A 25,652-nucleotide genomic window follows, 5' to 3' on the forward strand; every position below is an offset into this window, starting at 1 on the left:
CGTCACTGTGTCCATATATGGTCACAGTGAAGTCAGGGACTTCTCCTGGAGCGGAAACACCGGCCACAGGGTCGGGGATTCCGCTTCAGAAGTGCCTGACGTCACTGGACACAGTGACGTCAGGCACTTCTGAAGCGGAATCCCCGACCCTGTGGCCGGTGTTTCCGCTCCAGGAGAAGTCCTTGACTTCACTGTGTCCATATATGGACAGCCCCAAAAGTCGCAACACTTGCTATTTGTTGCAGGTTTTACATCCCCATTGAATTAAATGGAGAAAACTCACAACAAAAAAGCAGCCAATACGCTGCATAAAGTGACATGCTGCGGATTTATAATCTGCACCGCAGGTCAATTTAGGAAAGTTTTCGCAGCAAATTTTTACTGCAGTGTGTGCATGAGATTTCTTCAAATCTCATTCACTTTGCTGCTACTGTAAATGCTGCGGAATTTCTGCACAGAATTCCGTTGCAGAAGTTCTGCAGCATTTACGCTACGTGGGAACCCAGCTTTATACTAACAGGCAGCCTATGAAGCCCTTTCTTAGGCAGGGCCTGATCTCTGTTGTACATGGCAGACCAGGGGGCCATTGTTAGGCCTCAAGCCTCCATGGCAAACTAACAGCACCCCATGAACGCATTGGTGCTGCAGATGCTATTGACCATGGTATCTAAGGGGTTAAATGGCCAGGATAAGAGTTATCACCTGCTCCAAAAGCAAACACATTCAGATGATTGGAACTGATTTTAGGTCTTCAACAAAATCTGCCGTATGTAACTGCACCCTAATAGAGCTGAAACCTGCAAGTGATTCTCCTGTGCCCGCACCATCACTGCACTATAATCGTACAATGATTGATGGAAACGACCTGCTCACTGTGACATACTGTTATGGTGCAGTGCGGGAAGTGGTTAATATTAATTTCAGTGTATAAATAATATGCAGTGAGCTCTTAGGCCCCCTCTAGTGGAGGTTGCAGGTAGCTAGGTGTTTATTATTTATGTTTCTATATCAGAATAACTGAGCTCCAAATGCTCTACAGATATGTTAAGAAATTAAGAACGATAGAATTGTGGACCTAGTTAGGCCATATTCACACGATAGTTAAAAATTGATCAGTTTTTAATTGCCGTTTTTCAGAAAAACATTTTTGTCACGGCCGTTTAAAACTGATCCTGGCACCCACAAGGGCAAAAAAGGAGAATCAGGCAGCACATCCAAAAAACTGAACTTTTATTAACCTATGCGACATTTCAGCTCCTCAGAGCCTTTCTCAGGCCTGAATAAAAACTTCAGTTTTTTGGATGTGCAGCCTGATTCTCCTTTTTTGAATTTGTTGGGGACGGTTGGATCCAGTCCTGTTAGCTTGCACTCTATCTTTTTCACAAATTCTGGTGCTGTTACCTCTTTTGATCTTGGCCCTCACAACGGGTCTCCCCAGGCACAGGGCTACTTTAAGTGCTAACCCCGGGGACATATATGGACAGTGATGTCAGGGGCTTTCAACTATTGAATTCCCTTCCAGGGCATCGCAAGCTCTCTGGCCAGGAACTCCTTTTTTGGGAAAGCCCTTGAGGGGCTTTGTAATGCGAGAATCCCTGAACAGAGCATCGGCAATGCTCTGGCCATGGATTCTGCTCCTAGAGGAAGTTCCTTATTATAGGCCAAGTAAACCTTTGAAAGGGATTTTATTTTTTAGTCCGTGCGATTGGAGCAACTTTATTAAAAATTAGTTTTTCTTTTTGAGATACAGAGCCGCTGTATCGCTCGTTATCGCTCCTGACGTCAACAGGCGGAATCCCCAACCTCGAAATGGCGGAATCCCCAACCAAAGTGTCGGCAACTCTTTTGACAGGTATTCCTCTCATGGAGGGGGCCCCTGATGTCACTGTCCAAAAATGGCTAGCGACATAATGGGCTACGCCAAGAGGGGAATCTCCAGCCAGATCGTTGGCAACGCTCTGGCCGGGGACTCCGCTCTTGGAGGGAGCTCCTGACGTCAACAGTGACGTCAAAGGCTTTGAAATCCCTGAATCCCCGGACAGAGCGTCGGCAACACTCTGGCTGGGGATTCCGTCATCTCAAAGCCCCTAACGTATATGGACAGTGCGCTAAGACCTGAATCCGTCAGTACTTAGATGTGATAGATTACAGATGGATCTACCCGCTTTCACTGAACCTGTCAGTCCCGTGGACCAGACAGGAACAGGATTTAGCAAGCGATACAGCTGCTTTGTATACAGAATACAGAGCAACTGTATCTCAAAAAGTAAAACTAATTTTTAATAACTATTTATAAAGTTTCTCTAATCGCACTGACTAAAAAAAAATCCCTTTCAAAGGTTTACTTGGCCTATTATAAGGAAACTTACAGTTGGCTGAACAAAACAAGATAAGCATTTTGTTCTTCTGGTATCTAACTTTTTTGGATGCTTTCTATTGGTGTCTATGGAAGTTAATTTCGACTGGCTGATAAAATTTGCAGTTTATCTGCTCCTTGCATAGTAGAAAGAAAGATGCAAATGGTGAAAAAGACATAAAAAGTATATCACTTCCCACATCTCTTCAACTACACATTTATAATGATTTTCCAGGGCAGACATAAGCCAGGATCTAATAACCATTAGTAATAAACATCACTGGATCGCTATCTTTGCTATGACACATTTTGATTATTTGTACCTTGTAAGCTTTATCTTCCTCAAAGCACTTTATTTTTTCATTGCATTTGGTGCTTCCATGAGCGCTGTCTCGATGAATGTTCTGAATCTTCGTGACCTGCTCCCATCTTCGGACCTTAGTCTATAATGCAGCACCTATGGAGCTGTATGCAACAAGTTGTACATAGTGTAAACAACGCACATCCATAGTTTTGTAGCCCCATCGGATTGCATCTTTTCTGGTGGGACAACCAGCCGAGGTGTAGGTAGGGGATACTAATGCCTCATGCACACGAGGGCTGGGCGATTTTGCCCAAAAATTAAATCTAGATTTTTTTTCAACACTTGTGATTTTCGATTTGAATGTCGATTTTTTATTTTTTTTTCTGTTTAGTTAACAGTAATACCAAGAGATAATTGAATACATTTTCTTTATATAAATAACTCTCTATATATTGGTATAATTATTGTACGTAACTTCACAACTTTTAACCTCTCAAATACTTTATTTTATCATAAATACAATTGGAAAAATGTCTATCTTATTGATTATAATTTCGGTGTTCCCTAGCAGGGACCAGGTTAACAGAATCTATAATCGGTCTCCGACATTGCCGGAGACACGCGACCGTGGTTGGACCGTGAAAAACGGTCCGTGTGTCAGCCGGATTTCGCGGCCTGATCACGGTACATGTGGCATCATAGTCATTTAGGCTACACTCACACTAAAGTGAAAAAAAATAGCCATTAAAAACCCATCAATGTTCAGTTTTTCATGTCCATTTTGCATCAGTGTCTCCAAATTGTCATCCATTTCAGGTCCGTCTTTCGTGGCCATAAAAAAAAAAAAAAGATACATTTTATTTGTCAGGGTAGATAGTGCCACAGTGCCCACATATAGGGACATAGTGCCCACATATAGTGCCACAGTGCCCACATATAGTGCCACAGTGCCCACATACAGTGCCACAGTGCCCACATATAGTGCCACAGTGCCCACATATAGGGCCACAGTGCCCACATATAGTGACATCGTGCCACAGTGCCCACATATAGGGACATAGTGCCACAGTGCCCACATATAGGGACAAAGTGCCACAGTGCCCACATATAGTGCCACAGTGCCCACATATAGTGGCACAGTGCCCACATATAGTGGCATAGTGCCACAGTGACCCCATAGTGACATAGTGCTACTGTGCCCATGTATAGTGACAGTGCCCACATATAGTGCCACATTGCCCTCATATAGTGACTGCCACAGTGCCCACATATAGTGACATAGTGCCCACATATAATGCCACAGTGCTCACATATAGTGCCACAGTGCCCACATATAGTGCCACAGTGCCCACATAGTGAGCACATAGTGACAGTTCCACATTGCCCACATATAGTGACAGTGCCCACATATAGTGACAGTGCCCACATATATTTCCACAGTGCCCACATATACTTCCACAGTGCCCACATATAGTGACAGTGCCACAGTGCCGACATATAGAGCCACATATAGTGACATAGTGTCGCAGTGCCCACATATTGTGCCGCAGTGCCCACATAGTGCCACAATGCCCACATAGTGACAGTTCCACAGTGCGCACATATAGTGACATAGTGACAGTGCCCACATATAGAGGCACAGTGCCCGCATATAGTGGCACAGTACCCGCATATAGTGGCATATGCCCGCATATAGTGACCTAGTTCTACAATGCCCGCATATAGTGACATAGTGCTACAGTGCCCACATATAGTGACATAGTGCTAGTGCCCACATAGTGACAGTGCCCAAATATAGTTCCACTGTGCCCACATCTAGTGACATAGTGCCACAGTGCCCACATATAGTGACAGTGCTACAGTGCTCACATAGTGATAGTGCCCACACTGTGTTCGTAAACGCCCCAAAAAACGGTTGAAAAAACAAAAGCTGTATGCCGCCAAACGTCTGCCAATTGATTTCAACACAAGGTATTTTTTACACGCCCGTTTGAAAAAACGGAGCATTAAAAAATGCCTCGTAAAAATAAGTGCATGTCACTTCTTGAGCCGTTTGTCATTGTCAATAGAAAAACCGCTCCAAAAACGGACGCAAAAGACGCATAAAAAAAAACGTTCATGCTTAAAAAAGGCTGAAAATCAGAGACTGTTTTCCCTTGAAAACAGCTCCGTATTTTACAGCCGTAATACATCGAAGAAAAATGTACAATGTCAAATGGGAAAAATATTCTGTGACAGATTTCTCAATATCTTGCTCTGCGGAATATTTTTCCCCGCTGGATTACATTGTAAAGTTTTCCGCAGCATATTTTTACATTGCGGAAATACATAGCAAATACGCCACGTGTGATTGCACTCTTAATGATTTAGTCAACCGTTGGACCACTCTGATATATGCAATAATGAACTATGTCCATGGGACTTATTTCTGAACTGTAAATAGAACTGAACATGATTGATTTGTGTACTTTAGGTGTCATACCAATATGCTATCACTAGGTGGCAGTAGAGATAAAGTATAAATTCTGCAATGCAATTCATGCACAACTAACAAAAATAATTAAACGGAATGCTGGAGCTGATCCACTTGGCAGCAGTACTTCTTTTTATTGCTCTACTGCTAACAAGGTGTGTGGCGAGCACACAGGCAACGGTGTTTTTAGGCTATGTTCACACAGCATATTTCCAGGCATTTTACGCATCAAAATACACTTGAAATACGCCCACAAACAGCTTTCTATTTAGTTCAATGGAAAATACACCTTTCCGTTCATACACGTCGTAAAAATACGCTTTGTAAAAAATGAAGTGCCATGTCACTTCATCAAGTGTTTTACAAGCTGATTTTTCTGCCACTTTAAAAAAAAAAAAAGTAAGTAAGGGTCAGGTTCACCAACAACCCTGCTCATTTACTATAATTTACTCCAGATCCTGGCATAAATTATAGTGTAAATCTACACCAGCTCCTGCCGAAGATGCAATAAATTTATTAGGACGCGTGCGTCTCTTACTAAATTTGTCGCATCTTACTCCAGCTTGTTTCCTATTAATACTAGCGTATTAAATGCCTGTCTTAATAAATCCCTCCCCGTGGCTTTTCAATACACAGCCTTTCAGAACTCGAATACGTCTTTTTTTGATTGTCTTATCTTTTAGGCTATGTTCACACGGCAAACCAAAAACGGCCTTAAAATACGGAGCTGGTTTCAAGCAAAAACAGCCCCTGATTTTCAGCCGTTTTTTAAGCAACTCGTGTTCTTTGCAGCATTTTTTACGGCCGTTTTTGGAGATGTTTTTCTATTGAGCCAATGAAAAATGGCTCCAAAAACAGCTCAAGAAGTGACATGCACTTCTTTTCTACGTGCCGTTTTTTTACGTGCCGTTTTATACAAACGACGTGTAAAAAAAATTCCCCTTGGAAAGAAACGCCGTTTTTCCCATTGAAATCAATGGGCAGATTTTTGGAGGCGTTTAGCCTCCGTATTTTCAGCCGTTTTTCGGGGTGTTTACGGCCTGAAAAACTGCTGAAAATCGGCCGTGTAAACATACCCTTATTATAAAACAGTGATCTACAAGGTTAATTATGAGGAACTCCTGGTTTAGACAAAACAAGCACTGTAACAAAAAAAGTGTCATTGTCTAGCATCAGTCTCAATTTAAAACTAGTAAAGTTTTATGACTTTCAAATTATATTAAATCGGTTATATTAAATGAGGCTTAACCCCTTCCCGCAAAATCAAGTTGTCGTGGAAGTCAATGGCTCAAAATAAATTAGACTGAAATTTAGACGAGTGTTCCAACAGACACTCACGCCAGGAACTTTATCCAGCATCCTAATCAGGAGATTTCATACCGATATATATCAAGAGAGGAGAAATAACACACAGATACTGCTGATATGCTCAAAATACTTCTCTGGGGGTTTATTGCCAAACTCCATTACAATAATATCATTCAAAAGGGGTGTAGGCTTTTTAAAAGCGTTTTGTGATGCAGTTTAAAGCGCCAGAAATTAATTTTTAATGATTATTCTATCATCAGTGCAACTGGTTACTGACTGGTTCCTCTCCCTAAATCAAAGCTTGTATATTCATCAAAAGTCTTTGAATATTGTGTCTGATTGAACTCTCTCCGTTGTTTGTGCCAAAATTTTGGCCAGGATTTTTATATCTGCATTTAAAGAGGAGCTGTCCCCTCCCTGACATGTCTGTTTTAGTAAATCCCTATATTCCCTAAAAATAATAACTCATAATTCTTTTCTTAGGCCTCATGCACACGACCGTAGCCGTGTGCACGGCCGTGATTTTCGGGTCGGCCGGCTGCGGACTGTCAGCGGACTGTCAGCCGCAGGCCGCCCGCACATGCACATGGCCGCGGCCATTGTTTTCAATGAGCCCGGACCGCAGCTCCGGACCGTAATAAGACATGGCCGTACTTTCTGCGGTCCGGGCTCCCGGGCCATGCACGGACCGCAAAAACTACGGTCGTGTGCACGGCCCCATAGAAAAGAATGGGGCCGCAATTCTCCCGTGGATTTTCGGGGGAATTGCGGACGCAAAAACACGGTCGTGTGCATGAGGCCTTAGAACTCTGTTGTTATTCCTCCAAAAAAAATGTAAAAATAAGCTGGTTGTAACCAGTTGGGGTTTTGTCCCTACACAGTCTGACACTGTCCAATCAGTGCTAACAGTGTAGGAACAGCAACACCCTGTTGTCAATTTATTTAAAAAAATTACTAGTAGGAATAGCAGAGGAACAGCACAATGCAGAGGTCTAAGAATAGATTCCCAAGAATTATGATTTTATGGGGAATAAAAGTTTTTACTAAAACAGAGATGTCAGAAAAGTTGAGTTTTCCTCTTTATGGGTCTGTATGATTTTACTCTGGGTAGATCTTTTTCTGGCCTGTGAATCAAAATAATACCTGTTTTATACATAGAGGCAGGTAGCTCTCTATTTTCATTGAATACATGTAAAAGTTGGGGGGAGTAGCACAGACCCATACTGATCTTACTACCTCCTGAATATCTTCCAGGGTTGATTTCTTTTATTTAACCGGTCCTAAGAGGAATTTTGGAATATAGATATCTTTTGAATAACTCTCTAATCCCTTGGACATGTTGCTTCTACTAGCATCATAGAGTCCTTTAAAATATTAAAAAACCTTTGTAAGGTAGTCATTGGCTACAGCGTTGATATAAGTAAGTACAGCATGTGACAGCTGAGGCCAGTGTTTGGCTGCAGCAGTGATGACAGTAAGTACCTCATGTGACCACCGAGGCCAGTTATGCTGATGCAACACGTTATCGCTGCTGGAATGATCGACGGGGACGACGACTATCAGAGCATTAATGCTGGATCGTCCGCTAATTTTTACTGCAGTCAGTCACTGGTCTACGTGGTCACGTGCCACACTTACTGGCATCACCATGGTACAGTAGACCACCGGAGCATCGGCGGGAGATTTAACAATTATGTTATGTGTTATTTTACTTAATTGCATTTTTGTTCCGAATGTTGGGCAACCCCTTTAAGCTTTATTTACACCAAACTGAAAAAGTTTATAGCTACTGTACTTTACTAGAATAGTTTTTTTGTTTTTTGCAAACATTGTAACACTATTGGAAGTACTCTTTGTTTTCTGAGTTGCACCTACACATATTATTAGAAAATTGCAAAAACATAAATTCCCTTATCTTTATTTATGAAATGGAAGCTATAATAAATAGTCTTTGGATATATTTAACTAGTGCCAGAGACAACCATGCTGCATTTTCGTTCTTCTGTTGACACAAATTTAATCAAATGTATTTTGTAGGGAAAGAAGACCGCCTGTCCCAAGTGCTGCAACGAGAAGTACAATGTAAGTACATATTTTGTGTGGTTTGTTAAAGAGCTTCGGAGTTGTTGGGGAAGATTTATCAAAATCAGTGCAAGGGAAAAAGGGGAGCAGTTACCCACAGCAACCAATGAGATTGCTGCATTCAATTTCTAAAGGACCTCTAATATTGAGAGCTGGAATCGGATGGGTTGTTATGGGCAAGTGTTACGCTTTTTGCAATAGTAGTGATACATTTCTGTAATTGTCTCCTGACTTAGGTTCTCTTTAATAAAATTGCTCTCTTTATGAGATGGAATAATTCAATAATAAATTTGCGGGACTGTGGGGAGCTTCTCTGCAACTGCACTGGAATACATCAGCTGAAAACAGGTCAACTTTTTGTCCCTCTGTAGAACTGCAGCCATAGAAACAACCTGTACATGAATTCTCTGTTTTGTTGCAATTGTAAAGGAAGCAATTCTTAAAATAAGAGTGTTTTTGAAAATTGCTATTCGTGTAATTTGCGAAACTTGGACATTCTCTAGTAATCTCTACAGATTGACGAGGGTCTTATGTAGTTTACCCATTGCTGTATTAATGGTGCCACTAACTTCTGACACTATTTGTGATTTTTGTTCCTTATATATCTTTTGTCCCTGTCTTAACAGTTTATTCAATGATTTCAAGCATTGGGGGAAGGATATATCATTTTCTATATAACACTTCATTATGGTGTTCTAAATACTCAGCACCAGCATTATGACGATCCTGATTGCATATTATTCTGCCTAATCAGCTGCACATTGTATTCATACAGATGGAAAGTTTATGCAGATTATACAGTACATATAGAACACGGCATTATACAGAATTATTCTAAAAATGAATTCACTGACAATATGAGCCATTTAAAGAAATCTGATTGCACAGACAAACAATGTTTTCATAAATACACTAAATGTCACCTAGAAATGGGCGCATCTGATTATTACACCTGTGACAATAGTCACTTCCTTTCTTATCATTACCTAAGTCAAATTATACCGTTTAGTCATTACCACTAACAATCTTACATTAGATGTGAAACATATTAACATGCATTTATGTGTAGAGGCATACACGGGATAACAGTCATTATTAAAGGGAACCTGTCAGCAGTTTTGAGTCCTATATACAGGGTCGGGATGGTAGCGGCTGAATATCTCATTTTTTACACTGATGTAAGCAGTAATGTCTTTGACAATGGTATGTTCCTATTCCGTTACATAGGTTTTACAGTGTATTGTAGCAGCGATTAAATGATAGGCTGTTCAAGTCCCGTAGGGGGACAAATTTGTTTTAAAAAAAAATAAAAAATTTAGTTTTTAATAATGTACAAAGAAAACAACCCAAAAAACAATGGAGGAGTTGCATTTTCTTTCCAATACCACCTAACAACGATTGTTTTTGTCAGTTTCCCAGTACATTATATGGTACCTTAAATGGTGCTATTATCAACTATAACTCATCCGGCAAAAAAAATAGCCCTCATACGGCTATGTCGACAGAAAAATTCTAAAGTTATGGCTTTTGGAACACGGGGAGAAAAAGACTAAATGGAAAAAACCAAAAAATTTGCTTCGGCTGCAAAAGGTTAAGAGGAGTATTTTATTCTGCTGAAAAATATTTAGTGTGACCTCTGCTTACCTGACATTGCTCTGTCCAGTACTAGGAATTTGTAGACTTCTGAAGTGAAATCATGGAGAAAAGCAGACGGCATATTAGTACCATTTCTTCTGCAGAATAGTGTGTGAATACCTTGGTCTCCACAGGAGCATGTAGATTCAGCGTGCCCACCCTCTGACTGTAGTAGATGTTTGGCTGCTATGGTATGTGAACCTATTAAGACAATGCCTTACAAACAGTTTTTTAAAACAGAAAAAGATTTAAACAAATAATCATCAGTTAGTTTTAGAAGGCACAAAGCCTCACAAGCTTTCCCTAGTTGGAGGATACTACTATTAGTAAAATTTGTATAGAACATTGGGGCAGATTTACCTAGCTGTCTAAGAGTTAGGCAACATGCAAACGACCATAGATTTCATCCGTAATTACGGACCCATTAATTTCTATGGCCGAAGGACACCTTCACGTATATTTATGGGAAGGTGTCCAGGCCGTAGTAAGCTACCGTAAAAAATAGGACATGTCCAATGTTTTTTATTTTACAGACCATGTACCCATACTTTATAACGGGAGCATGGCCCTGCGGGTGACTGTCCGCAGCCGGCCGTGCCTGTATTCACAGACCGTGATTACGGGCACGGTCGTGTGCATGGGGCCTTAGATTGTATAAACTTAAACAAGGCATTGAGCAGATTCTCCAAATGTATCAAACTGTTGCTAGCTGTATTGGTGCATCTAGCTAGACATCTTAGAAACTTTTCTCTTTCTTATACCGCCTCTAGTTCAGCTTAGTTTAAGCCAGTTTTTTTTTACAAAATCTTGGCGCCATTTGCGTGCACAATGGCACATTTTATGCTAAGCTATTCCCCAGTCAAGGGCATCACAAAACAGTCTAAAACTGATAGTAAATGTGGCGCACCGCATGCATGCTAGAATTCTGGCGCATTGTGAATGGTAAATTGGCCCCATTGTTTTATTCTTTAATACATAGTGCAGGAGGTGAGGGGTATTCCCAAAATATCATTGTTGACTCAGTGGGCGGCCTGTGTAAAATAATAAAATTCTCCCAATACCATGCATTTTCCTAATTCAAGTGTTTTCTAATACACATCCCCTGAAATAACCCATTGCAAATGGTTGTTGATCCAATTTCAAATGGTTGTTGACCCATCGTTGCTACTTGACACGTCCTCCAGTTGTTCTGTTCCCGGCGGTCCCCCTATTCTCAGCGCTGGCCCTTCCTTTGCTGGGAAACTGCTTGTGCGCGGTTTCCCCACCCTCCCTGCTCAGGGCAGGCATATGCAGTGAGGACAGCTATGTGTCTAAGCTGTCCCTGTGCTAAGCTGCTGCCCTGTGCTCTCCGAGCGCCGCTCGGCTATATGACAGCAGCAGAGCGTGCGCAGAAGAATTTACGCTTCAACCACCAATGAAAACATTGTGTAGACTAGGCAGTCTACACCAGGACACACCAGAGAGAGTAAATGGAGCCAGAAGGGTTCTGGGAATTGTAGTTAGTTTCTGTAAATTGACAGTCATGTGTGCTGCTCTGCAGGACCGCCCAGTATTCACATTGAATCCATCAAGCATACCGGAGGAACTGGAGGCTGCAAACAATGAACAAAAGCACATAGTAAGTGTCTGACGGCATATAACAATTAGGTGGTGTGACAACTCGGTTAGCTCACAGGATCGCCATCTCCAGGGTAAGATGGTTGGCACACTTAAGAATTTTCACTCCAACACAGTGGATTCGGTATGAAACCGGCCGCAGCCAGCTTGATTGTCTTCACACATGAAAAGCGGTTTTAAAAACCAGTTAAAAAATAAACCCTAGGCCGTCCAGCCTCTAACTAAACATATAGCTTCCCTAGCTATCAGGGTGAAAGGCCTTCTGCCCAGCACCTCACAACAATCGTATGTTCTTACCAGAACTTCTGACTCCCACAGGCTGGCAATACCTGTCTTCCTCCGACTGGGAGCATTGTGTGAACAGATCACACCTTTCTTAAAGGAGCCTTAACAGCTGGCAGCTAATGAGACTCCTAAGGCAGCCCAAACCCTGGACTGTCCTGAAGACGGAGTGGAATGTTACTATTCTCTTCCACTTCAGCAACCCAGACCTTATATATATATAATCGAGGGCCCAAATCCTGCCCCTTAGTAGCTGCACTGCTATATATCATCCCCCTCTCATCACAACCGTACGTGGGATCACTTGACTACAACCCCCGGGGTCAAAGTTCCTGCATTGTGGTACCATCTCACATAAACCATATGATATATCATCTAATTGGAGGCCCTGTCCTGCATCAGATATTTGACTCGTGTCTATCATTACCTTATCAATATGTGTACTTTCCGCTATGAGAGGGACACAAGACACTTTCTCTGCAATATCAAATACTTTACAAAATTTAAATTCATGTTTATGAGATACAGTTTCTTCAACCACGTCACGTGTTACTTCACCAGAGGTTTCAACCAATTGCTCCGGTAGTGGTAAAGATGAGTATGCATCCCGGTCATGTGACTCCGTGTGATCCACCAGATCCATTTTGTACTCTGACAACTCAATAGGATCAAGATAAACTTCAGAGGCAGATGTGTATACATTACCACTATGTTCTCCACTGCAATCATATAGATCTGCAGCAAACTCTGAAACGTAACAATCAGTTCTCGCAGAAATTGTGGGACACACTTTTTGTTCCTTTCTGTTGAACACACCTCAAAATCACATCTTCCTGGTTTGTTTAATTCAACATTAACAGCATGGGAATAATTTACATCCTCCATATTTGTCTCTCACCTACCCAACACTGGGGCATCATAATATCAATCTCATCCCGAGCACACTCTATATACTGCAGGTCACTGTGCCGACCAGAACAAGGGGTCTCTTCTCTATCACACACGTTATCTTCTGCGACCATCTCCTCAACATGAGGTTGTAGACCTTTCTTTATGGAAGGTGCATGATCTATTTGCTCTGGAGTATTAGCACATAATTCTTTATCACTCTGTATTTTACTTTCATGTGACAACGTTACGTCAGTTACTGCACATAAACGGGCAGGAGTTAACCCTTTGTGTGCTGACACGGGGAGCAAGCACATTGACTCGGCTCACTACAATCTGCCTGACTCGCTCTGAGTCTGGGAACCTGAGCGCCATAACATATACACCCATTGGATGTGGCACGCAATGTATTATCAGCTACTACACCACTTTCAGTAGCTTTACTCCCTTCCATCTTGGAGTCTAAAACATGTGTCTCAGCATTTACATACTCAGATGGGCTAGCCAGGGAGGATTTCCCACGACACTGTTCAGACACTTCAGGTTTAAGATTATTAGACCAAAGAGTGATCATCTCCACAGCAGTGTTAGGGCCTTGCTCTTTGGTAGAAATCGACTTGTTGCTATTAGCAACATCTTCTACATCATATGCAATGTCAGTGGCTGAAGCATACTCTATAGTAGCATCCACTGAACCCGGCTTGTTGTCATTAGCAACATGTTTTACATCAGTCTTCATTTCTAGGATAGGAATCACCTGTAGGGGGCAACATTTGTAAAGGTGCTGCAGTCACATCTATTCCACCACGCACATTTTTATCAGTCATTAGGTATTGCAGGGCTGTACTACGGGTCACCATCAACAACACCAACCTCTAGGGAAATCTCCTCAGATACATCTGGTTTATTACATGGTACGTATGTGTCCAAGGACACATAAACCACTGCATACACCTCACTTGCCCTATTTAATAGCTCCCTCTCTGCTGTAAAATGTGGAAATGGCTTCTCGGCATCTCCTGTATCAACCTCTATGAGAAAACTTTCAGTTTGTCAAATTCACCCACTCCTTCAGTAAAACTTATTTGATCATAGTGAATCGCAGATGCACAAAGCAGCTGGTTGCCAGTAGCAACCACATTAGTTTCACCCAAAACGGACATGGCAACATTATTCTCTAGGTTACTATTAGTAACAGCACGCACATCACATGTGACACTCTCGACATTCACAACTCTGGCCTCCAGGGGCGCACTTGAGCTCATATCTTCTGTCTCTGCTAATGTTTCTTTACCAGCCCTTTCACACGCTGCATTTACCTGCTCAGACTGTGCGACCTGTTCATGTGTTACAGACATGTTAAGTGAAAACTGGACATTTCGTTCAGGTCATCACATATCCATTGTGTGTCATTTGCTATAGACACTATTACAAGAAACACATTTTTATCATCAGACACAGTTACAACAGGTGCATGTCCCCCTTTAGAATTAGCAGTAGCTCACTCTGAAGAAGGCTTCTCCCAGGAATAGCCACCATGGTTAATTGGGAACTGTCTTTTTCCCATAGGTGACAAAAATGAGGAAAGTCTCTGCCAAGCACAAATTCCACATTCAGTCCCTCACATTTTATGAGTTTGTGCTTTACAGTCCCAAAATCAGTCTCAAAAGGAAGAAGAACAGTCTCATCACTCTTAGGGTATGTTCACACGATGAGAGGCATTTACGTGTGAAAAGACAGACTGTTAACAGCTGCCTCGTTTCACACGTAAATGCTCCTCGTAATTTACGAGGCGTCTGAGACGCTCTGAAACGCTCGTAAATCTTGAGCTGTGCTTCATTGAGTTCAATGAAGAACAGCTCAAATTACGTGGCAAAGAAGTGCCCTGCACTTCTTTGCCGAGGCAGTCAATTTACGCGTCGTCGTTTGACAGCTGTCAAACAACGACGCGTAAATTACAGGTCGTCTGCACAGTACGTCGGCAAACCCATTCAAATGAATGGGCAGATGTTTGCCGACGTATTGTAGCCCTATTTTCAGACGTAAAACAAGGCATAATACGCCTCGTTTACGTCTGAAAATAGGTCGTGTGAACCCAGCCTCAGGATTCTTCTTAACGAATAGCAAAATGTCCGGACGTACCCTCGACACTGCCTGGGTAGGATCTAAATCAACAAGTAGTGGGACTCCACCCACCACCAACTCCAAGGTCTTGATCTGCCATTCCTCTGGCATCTTGACCAAAGGACAACTAAGTGCTCATTTCTCCGCTTGATGGCACTTCCCGCACCGCTCCTTCGGCTGAGCAACAGCCACCTGATGAACTTTGTTGCCCTTAGAAACGGCACTCACAGCTTGTATCTTGGGCATCCATGAGCTTTGCTCTTGCTTGCAAACATTTTCCAAAATCTTAGGAGTCACAGACATCAAGGCACCTCGTGTTGTGGAGCATCCACCTTGTGCAGAGGTCCGTTTATCCAGCGACATCTGCAGTTGCGCCCGCACACACTCTTGTTCTGCTTCAATCTGTGCCTGGACAATCTGGGTTGGAAGAGTTACCCTTTCTTTAGCTCTGACTGTTTCTGTCAAGGACGTAATTTGCTTAACAAGGAGTTGGTTAGTCTCCTGCCGTTGTACATTTGTCAGTACCAACTGTTTCATCGGCTCCACCATGCTGGACGAACCCGCTTGCATCTCGGTCTCCGAAGTTTCACAACTCAGCATCAACAGCCTCTCTCCTCAGAAACATTCACTTTCAAAAATCCAGCTTCTGGCCTTTTAAATTCCAGGTGCCCTTTTTGTGCCCAAAGCAATTCTCCACCATATGTGACAACTTGGGGTAAGTTAGCTCACAGGATCGCCATCTCCAGGGTAAGATGGTTGGCACACTTGAGAATTTTCACTCCAACACAGTGGATTCGGTATGAAACTGGCCGCAACCAGCTTTATTGTCTTCACACATGAAAAGCGGTTTTACAAAACAGTTAAAAAATAAACCCTAGGTCGTCCAGCCTCTAACCAAACATATAGCTTCCCTAGCTATCAGGGTGAAAGGCCTTCTGCCTAGCACCTCACAACAACCGTATGTTCTTACCAGAACTTCTGACTCCCACAGGCTGGCAATACCTGTCTTCCTCCGACTGGGAGCATTGTGTGAACAGGTCACACCTTTCTTAACCCCTTAGTGACCACTAATACGCCTTTTTACGTGAGTCACTAATGGGCTTTAGGCTAGGCTGACGCCTTTTCACGTCAGCCTAGTCTAAGTCCTGCACGGGTCTCCCGTGCAGGCAGGAGCCGGGGCTCTGCTGTCTGATGACAGCTGAGCTCCTGCTCCAACGCCCGCGATCGAAGTTTACTTCGATCGCGGCCGTTTAACCCGTTAAATGCCGCCGTCAATAGCGACCGCGGCATTTAACTTTGTTTACAGAGGGAGTGCGCTCCCTCTGTCACCCATCGGCGGCCCGCGAATGCAATCGCGGGTCTCCGATGGGGTGTCATGGCAGCCGGGGGACTGATAAAAGCCCCCAGGTCTGCCCTGGACATATGCCTGTTAGGACGCGCCGGAGGCACGTCCTAACAGATTGCCTGTCAGATTTACACTGACAGGCAATAATGCTCTGGTATACGAAGTATACCAGAGCATTATAGCAGCGATCGGAACATCGCACAGTAAAGTCCCCTAGTGGGACTAATAAAATCAGTCATCAAAGTGAAATAAAGATTATTAATAAAAAGTACAGTAAAAAAATAAATAAAACCATTTTTTTCCATAAAAAGTGGTTTTATTTAGTAAAAGTGTAAAAAAAAAAAAAGTACACATATGTGGTATCGCCGCGACCGTAATGACTCCATTAATAAAGTTAATAGGTAATTTAAACCGCAAAGTGAACACCGTAAAAAAAAAAAGCAAAAAACCATGGCGAAATTGCAATTTTTTTCCATTGCCCCCCAAAAAAGTCATAATAAAAATGAATCAATAAGTCCCATGTACCCCAAAACAGTACCATTCAAAACTACGTCTTGTCCCGCAGAAAACAAGCCCAAAAAATCACTACATTGATGGAAAAATAAAAAAATTACGGCTCTTGGAAAGCGACGATGCAAAAACAAATAATTTTAGTTCAAAAGTGTTTTTATTGTGCAAAAGTCGTAAAACATAAAAAAACCTCCACATATGTGGTATCGCCGTAATCGTACCGACCCATAGAATAAAGGTAACATGTTATTTACGTCGCATAGTGAACGGCGTCAATTTAAAAACGCATAGAACAATGGCGGAATTTCAGGTTTTTTTTATAATCCCCCCCAAAAAGGTTAATAAAAGTTAATATAAAAATTATATGTACCCAAAAATGGTGCTATTAAAAAGCACAACTAATCCCGCAAAAAACAAGTCCTCATACAGCTATGTAGACGAAAAAATAAAAACGTTATAGCTCTTTGAATGCCATTGTCATTAAGGCCTAAAATGGGCTGGTCACTAAGGGGTTAAAGGAGCCTTAACAGCTGGCAGCTAATGAGACTCCTAAGGCAGCCCAAACCCTGGACTGTCCTCAAGATGGAGTGTAACTTTACTATTCTCTTCCACTCCAGCAACCCAGACCTTTTAAATATATAATTCTGGGCCCAAATCCTGCCCTTGAGTAACTGCACTGCTACAGTGGGTACAGCGATTTCAGGAGAAACTACCGATTCTGGGATAGCCCCTTTAAGGTAATAAAGGTTCCCTTCACATTTTTATCACGGTAATTATCACAAGCATTGGTGTAGCTACAGAGGATTTAAATGCAGCAGTTGCAAACAGGCCCTGGTGCATGAGGGGACCCAAAGGCGGCCCATCTGCTACAAAAAAAGACATTTATCATTGTGGTATCTTATTAGATATCATCCAGCCCCAGGCCAAACAGCAGAAATACAGCAGATGCTGGATTTTTGAGGAGGCTGCTAAGTTTAGGGTCAGTAAAATCATATACTGTCTATAATTAAAAAGTAAACACCACGATTACTTCTATTATATTGTAAGCTTTTGGGAGCAAGCCTCAAATCCCCTGCTCGTTCATGAGACCTGCCTTCTGCTAGAGTTGTCAGGGTTCTTTTCCCTGTGATTTCACACCGAATAACCACCACTGTAAATTTGAAACTGAGTGCATGCGTAGAAGAAATACACCAGACAGAGAAGTGTTGGTACAGATCCTCTCTCAGTGAAGTAGGAAATGCAACTGCACTTTATTACAAGTTTTCTTGTGGGACGTGCTTAAGCCCCATTGGTTCTATTCAGTTGTAACGTTCATCTGCACACTCCTCTTGCATTCCAGGGCGGTGTCTTCTATGGGTGTTGTCCCAGATGCAGGCGCCATCTTGTTGCATAGATTCTTTGTGAAATATACTGATATGTAGCTTATGTAAGGGTAATAATGTTTTTGCAAGCAATATACATGCTAATGATCCCTCACAGTCCCCCCTAAAAATATTATTACTCTATTACTCTATCCTTGAGTCTTGCCTAGCAACCTACTACTGATCATTCGAACCAGGCGGATAGGGGTTTTGGATTTCTTCACCAGCTTGAGACGAGCTACTCCTTATGAGTAACCCCCATTTGTACCTGGACTTCCAAGGTTTCTGAATGGTCCTAACTTTCCCTATTCTCCTCAGGATACAGGATGGTTGTCATGTAATCATGTTTTCAGTACGGGACAGTTGTCCGGCAGCGAGGCAGGGACTCCTAGCGTCGTACATAACTATGATGCTAGGAGCCCGGCTCCCTGCACTGTGTTCGGTCCGGTACTTGCAGCCGAAATACGTCCGGCAATTACGGACGTAATGACCCGGTGTGAACATACCCAAATTTTGATTAAGGCTTAAAGAGTACCTGTCACCTCTCCTAAAATGTATATGTTAGTAAATTCTTGTATTCCCCATCAAATAACAATTCTAATGCATCTTTTCTGTTTTGTGCCATTACTCTGTTACTGCTTTAAGAAGTTTATGAATAAATTGACAACTGGGTGTTACTATTCCCATTGTTAAAGGGGCACAGGGGCGTAACTAAGAAAGACTGGGCCCCATAGCAAACTTTTGACTGGGGCCCCCCCTCCCCTGAGTGTCACACAACCCCCCCTAGTAGATAGTGCCTTTTTTACAGCCCCCCTGTAGATAACTCCATACAGCCCCCCTGTAGATAACACCATACAGCCCCCTGTAGATAACGCCATACATCCCCCTGTAGATAACGCCATACAGCCCCCCTGTAGATAACGCCATACAGACCCCCTGTAGATAACGCCATACAGACCCCCCCTTTAGATAACGCCATACAGAGTCCCCTCTGTAGGGAACGCCATACAGAGTCCCCCCTGTAGGGAACGCCATACAGCCCCCCCTGTAGGGAACGCCATACAGCCCCCCTGTAGGGAACGCCATACAGCCCCCCTGTAGGGAACGCCATACAGCCCCCCCTTGTAGGGAACGCCATACAGCCCCCCCTTGTAGGGAATGCCATACAGCCCCCCTGTAGGGAACGCCATACAGCCCCTCCTTGTAGGTAACGCCATACAGCCCCCCCTGTAGGGAATGCCATACAGCCCCCCCCCCTTGTAGGGAACGCCATACAGCCCCCCCTGTAGGGAACGCCATACAGCCCCCCCGTAGGGAATGCCATACAGCCCCCCCCTCCCAAAAAAAATGCGACCTACAGTGTGTCCTACAAAAGACATGTATCCCCTATCCACAGGACAGGGGATACATGTGTGATCGCTGGCAGCGATAGGAAGAACGGGGGACCGAAAGTCCCCCGAAGTTCTCCATGACTAACCTCTGACTCCTGGCGTCTGCGCAGCTCAATAAAAATTAAAGGAGCGCTGGTCACGCATGCGCACAAGCAGGCGCTCCATTCATTTCTACGGAGCTGCCGACACAGACCCCGGAAGTCCGAGGTTTGTGATGGAGAACTTCACTGGACTTTCAGTCCCCCGTTCTCCCTATCAATGCCAGCGATCACACATGTATCCCCTGTCCTGTGGATAGGGGTTACATGTCTTTTGTTTAATGGCAGAGCGGGGAGATACCTCCCTGCTCTGCCGTAGTGTTCAGTGGCGTCGCGCTGTAGCAGCCAAAGCGTCTGCTAGCGGAGCCTCCGGCCATGGTGGGGGCCCGTACCGGCGGGAGACACGGGCGCCCTCATGCCGCGGGCCCCGTAGCAGCCGCTACGGCTGCTACGGCGGTAGTTACGCCACTGAAGGGGCGTGTGCCTACACAGTCTCATTCTGTCAGCACTGACTCGCGAGATCACGCTGTGCTGTCATTGACAGGGAGATCATGCTGTGTGTGCAGTGAAACCAGCTGGGCTGGAACAATAAGTATCTACATTACAGCGCTGATCAGATTATGTAGGAGATAGGGCATTTATAATCCGGTGACAGAGTCTCTGTAATGCACAAAGGTGTAGTGGAATAGTAAATGGCAAGAATACAGGATATCTTGTAGGTTTCTCAAGATCTTCTGCGAACTAGGCATGCAACGAATAGGTAATACAGAAGTGACGCGCCCTCCTGTCTCACCATCGCATTGAAATCCTGCATTATGGTAGTTTAGTCAAAACAAATCACTTTATCACACTTTTGCAGTTATATCATATACTTACTTTAATTTACTAAAAGGTAAAACCTCATTTAAAGGGGTGGTGTCACCACAGACATTTATGTCATATCCACAGGATGTCTTATAGACATGAACCCCACCTCTGGGGCCAACACCCATATCCCAAACGGGGAGTTCTGCCTGATGGGGTGACCGTTGGCTGCTTCATCCAGGCAGAGTATAGGTGCATAACAGGATGGCAATCCAGAAACAGCCGGGCTTGCTGAGCTATGCTGTCTTGTAGCTCCCATAGATGTGAATGGGAGCTGCATTGTATCTCAAAAAGTAACAATAATTTTTAATAAAATTTATTTAGGAAGTTGCACCAATCACACGGATGCACAATTTTATTTAAAAAAGCAAAACACAAAAAAAAACTATGTCAAGGGTGTACATAGCCTTTAACCCCTAGGCGCACCACGACGCAACTGTACGTCCTGGTGGCCAGTGTCTTAGCGCATGTGGACGTACAGTTACTGCACGTTTCTCGGTGCACACTGTCGGCGACGGTGTTCACCGGGAAGCCAGCTGATACTCCACTGTTGCCGATCAGCGGCTCATTTCCGCGGATTTCGGCAATTAACTGCATTTTAGGGGTTTCTAGCACATCGGCAGACCTCACAATGAAATCGTGAGGTATGCATATGGCTAGCATGGCGACCGGAGGCCAAGTAATGGCCTCCGTGTCTGCCGTGTACGGAAACTTATCAAGACCAGCCTCCTGATAGACTTCCTGTTAGGGGGACAGGAAGTCACTGTGTCATTCCCGATGCACACTGACGTTGACAGCTGATACTCCACTGTTGCCGATCAGCGGCTCATCGCCGCTGATTTAGGCAATTAACCCGTTAAATGCAGCACTCGATTGCAATCGCCACATTTAGGGAGTTTGTAGCACATCAGCAGCACCCATGCAATTGTGGGGGTTGCTGATGCTTGTGATGGCATCCGGAGGCCAGACAATGGCCTCCGGGTCTGCCATGTATGGATGCCTATGAGGACCAGCCTCTGACTGGTCCTCGTAGACTTACTGTCCAGAGTGATTGTGACGTCACACTGACAGTTGGAATACATTACACTACTAGGTAGTGTAATGTATTCTAGCAGCGATCAGAGCTGCAGGTAAAAAAAGAAAGTGTAAAAAGTAAAAAAAAAGTAAAAAAAGTTAATACAAATGTTTTACAAAAGTGTAAAAATATATATATTTTATTATAGGGAAAAAAATGACAACTTTAAAAAACAATACACATATTTGGTATCACCTCGTTCGTAACGACCCAAACTATGAAACTATAATGTTATTTTTTCCGCACGGTGAACGCTGCAAAAAAATAAATAAATGAAAAACAATGCCAGAATCACTATTTTTTGGTCACCACCCCTCCCAAAATATAGAATAAAAGTGACCAAAAAGTCGCATGTACCCCAAAATAGTACCAATAAAAACTACAACCCGTCCCACAAAAAAACAAGCCCTTACACAGCTTTATTGACTGAAAAATAAAAAAGTTATGTCTCAGAATTTGGTGACAGAAAATTAATTATTTTATAAACAAGTGATTTTATTGTGCAAACGCTGCAAAACATAAAAAAAACTATATACATATGGTATTGCCGTAATTGTACCGCATTATGAACGCCGTAAGAAATAAAGAATTTAAACCGCCAAAATCATTGTTTTTTGGTTACCTTAGCTCTAAAGAAAATGTAATAAAAAGTGATCAAAAAGTTGTATGTACCAAAAAAATGGTACCAATAAAGCTCGTCACGCCCAAATTAAGCCTCACACGGCTCAATTGACCAAAAAATGTTAAAGTTATGGCTCTCAGAATGTGTTGATACAAAACAATTTTTTTTTAACAAATAGTTTTTTCTTTGTAAAAGTAGTAAAATATAAAAAAAACTATATACATTTGGTATCACCGTAATCGTATTGACCCTCAGAATAAAGTTAAGTTGTCATTTTTACCGCATGGTGAAAGCGGTAAAAACGAAACCCAAAAATCAATGGAGGAATCAGTTTTTTCCAATTTCACCGCGCAAAGAATTTTATTTTCGGTTTCCCAGTACATTATATGGTACTTTAAATGGTGTCAATAGAAACTACAACTCTTCCCACCAAAAATAAGCCTTCATACTGCTCTGTTGATGGAAAAATAAAAAAGTTATGGCGTTTGGAAGGCGGTGAGTGAAAAACTAAAAATGGAAAAGCAAAAAAGGATCAGTCCTGCAAAGGTTAATTTCTATTAAAAAAAAACTATTATTACCACATGTGGGGTATTGCTGTACTCGGAAGAGATTGTGTTACGAATTTTGGGCGGACTTTTCTCCTTTATCCCTTGTGAAAATGAAAAAATTCTAAATTTTAATGGACAAAAATGTTGATATTCATTTTCACGACCTAATTCCACTTAGTTCTGCAAAAAACCTGTGTGGTCTAAATGCTTACTATACCCCTAGAAAAATTCCTTGAGGGGTATAGTTTCCCAAATGGGGTCACTTTTGAGGTGTTTCCACTGTTTTGGGCGTTGCAAACGCGACATGGCACTGAAAACCAATCCAGCAAAATCTGCGCTCCAAAATCCAAAAGACGCTTCTTCCCCTCTGAGCTCTGCTGTGGGTCCAAACAGTTTATGACCACATATGGGGTATTTCCGTAATCGGGGAAGATGCCTTACAAATGTTGGGGTGCATTTTCTTCTTTATTCCTTGTAAATATTACAAATTTCTATTTGATTTTCATTTTCACAGACTAACTCCAATAAATATAGCAAAATACCTGTGGGGTCGAAATGCTAACTATACCCCTAGATAAATTCCTTGAGGGGTGTAGTTTCCCAAATGGGGTCACTTTTAGGGAGTTTCCACTGATTTGGCACCACAAGACCTCTTCAAACCTGACATGGTGCCTAAAATATAAGCTAAAAAAAAGCAGACCCCAAAATCCTGTAGGTGCTCTTTTGCTTCTGAGGCCGCTGTTTCGGTCCATTAGGACACTAGGGCCACATGTGGGATATATCTAAAAACTGCAGAACCTGGGCAATAAATATTGATTGCGTTTCTCTGGTAAAACCTTCATTACAAATGAATTTCGGCAAAAAAAAATGACATTTGTAGATTTCCCCTCTACTTTGCTTTATTTCCTGTGAAATGCCTAAAGGGTTAAGAAACGTTCTGAATGCTGTTTTGAATACTTTGAGGGGTGCAGTTTTTAAAATGGGGTGATTTATTGGGGGATTCTAATATATAAGGCCCTCAAAACCATTTTAGAACTAAACTGGTACCTGTAAAAATAGCCTTTTGACATTTTCTTGAAAATGTGAGAAATTGCTGCTAAAGTTCTAAGCCTTGTAACGTTCTAGAAAAATACAAGGACGTTCAAAAAACGATGCAAACATAAAGTAGACATATGGAAAATGTTAACTAGTGATTATTTTGTGTGGTATTACTGTCTGTTTTACAAGCAGATACATTTAAATTTAGAAAAATGCAAATTTTTCTAATTTTCTATACATTTTGGTGTTTTAACCTAATAAATATTGAATTTATCAACCAATTTTTCCACTATCATAAAGTACAATATGCCACAAGAAAACAATCTCAGAATCGCTTGGATAGGTAAAAGCATTCCCAAGTTATTACCACATAAATTGACACACGTCAGATTTAAAAAAATCGGCTGTGCCACAAGGCCAAAACAGGCTGCGTCCTGAAGGGGTTAAGGGCATGGCCGGACGTGGCGTATATCTGCCGACACTGTCCGCATCAATGCCGCACATAATCTGCGTTGCAGATTCTGTTGTGGCTATGCCTAAAATGTGCAGTAAATTGATGCAGATTAGCCGTTGCGTATTCAGGTGAAGAGTACTTCTTGGTGTCTTTTAAAACATTTCATCTCAGTCTGGCTAGAGACCTCGAAACACATAGGTCCAGCCAGAATGAAGAAATATCCAGCTTGTAAAACCAATACGCAACACACATAACATCTGCGGATTTCATTGCAGAATTTTGAAATTCCGCAATAAGTCCGCAACAAGTCCGCTACACATCCGCAACAGCCAGTGTATGCGGTGCACAGGGCGGATACGCTGCGTGCTTTTATGCAGTGTATCTGCCCCGTGTGACCTTGGCCTTAGGGCTTGTTCACACAGTGCAGATTTGATGCAGATTTTGTAAGTATTTTTTAAGGCCAAACTAGGAACGGAACCTAAAAAGAAAAAATATATAAAGTAAGACCTCATAGGCTTGCTCTCCTGGATCCAATTATTTTGGCTGAAAAATGCATGCAATATCTGCTGCAAATACGCACTTTGTGAATGGCTACACCTGAAGCCATGTTCAGATGTAGAGAAATTACCGTGGATTAGCGCACTGTAAATCCGTGGCAATGCATAGTACAATTCATGTGGATGGGCTTTTCAAAACCCCCATCCACATGTAACGGAAAAATTCTGCACGCAAATATGAGCATGCTGTGCATTTTCAAATCCGCAACATGTACAATTTTGTTTCGATTCTTGCATCTTTTCACAGCGAATTTCACAGTTTTAATGCCTACGATGAAATCGGCAACAAATCTGTAGAACAATCCATAACAAAATCTGCTTGTTGCACATGGGATCTTGCTACAAAGTCGCTGAGAATGATCCCTATACATGTCTGATGCCTATATCTGCCTCCCCACTCATATACCCTCTGACAGAGGATAATGTTAGGTTTCAGTACTGTTCACTAGTGGCATAACTACCCATACTGCTACGGGGGCCGCGGCTTGAGGGTCTCGTGCTACCCATGTTTCTGGCCCACCCATGCCCGGTGGGGACACTATCTACAGGGAGGCTGTATGGCACTATCTACAGTGGGGCTGTATGGCACAATCTACAAGGGGGTGCTGTATGGCACTCTCTACAAGGAGGAGGGGGCACTATCTACAGGGGAGGCTGAATAGCACTGTCTACAGGAGGGCTGTATAGCACTGTCTACAGGAGGGCTGTATGGCGGAATCTACAGGGGGCCTGTATGGCAGAATCTACAGGGGGGCACTATCTACAAGGTGGGCTGTGTAT

At 42.7% G+C, this 25,652-nt stretch overlaps 1 protein-coding gene across 6 annotated transcripts in view; it reads left to right on the plus strand.

Moving 5' to 3' along the window:
• Positions 1-25,652, plus strand: part of IQSEC1 (IQ motif and Sec7 domain ArfGEF 1) — a 725,681-nt gene that overhangs the window by 365,607 nt on the left and 334,422 nt on the right. For all 6 annotated transcript variants that reach the window (XM_075833821.1, XM_075833822.1, XM_075833824.1 and 3 more), the window contains exon 3: positions 8,479-8,523. In XM_075833821.1, the coding sequence (XP_075689936.1) occupies positions 8,479-8,523 (45 nt within the window). The remainder of the gene's footprint in view (positions 1-8,478; positions 8,524-25,652) is intronic.

Source organism: Rhinoderma darwinii, chromosome 7 (genome assembly GCF_050947455.1).
Source record: "Rhinoderma darwinii isolate aRhiDar2 chromosome 7, aRhiDar2.hap1, whole genome shotgun sequence".
NCBI lineage: Eukaryota > Metazoa > Chordata > Amphibia > Anura > Rhinodermatidae > Rhinoderma > Rhinoderma darwinii.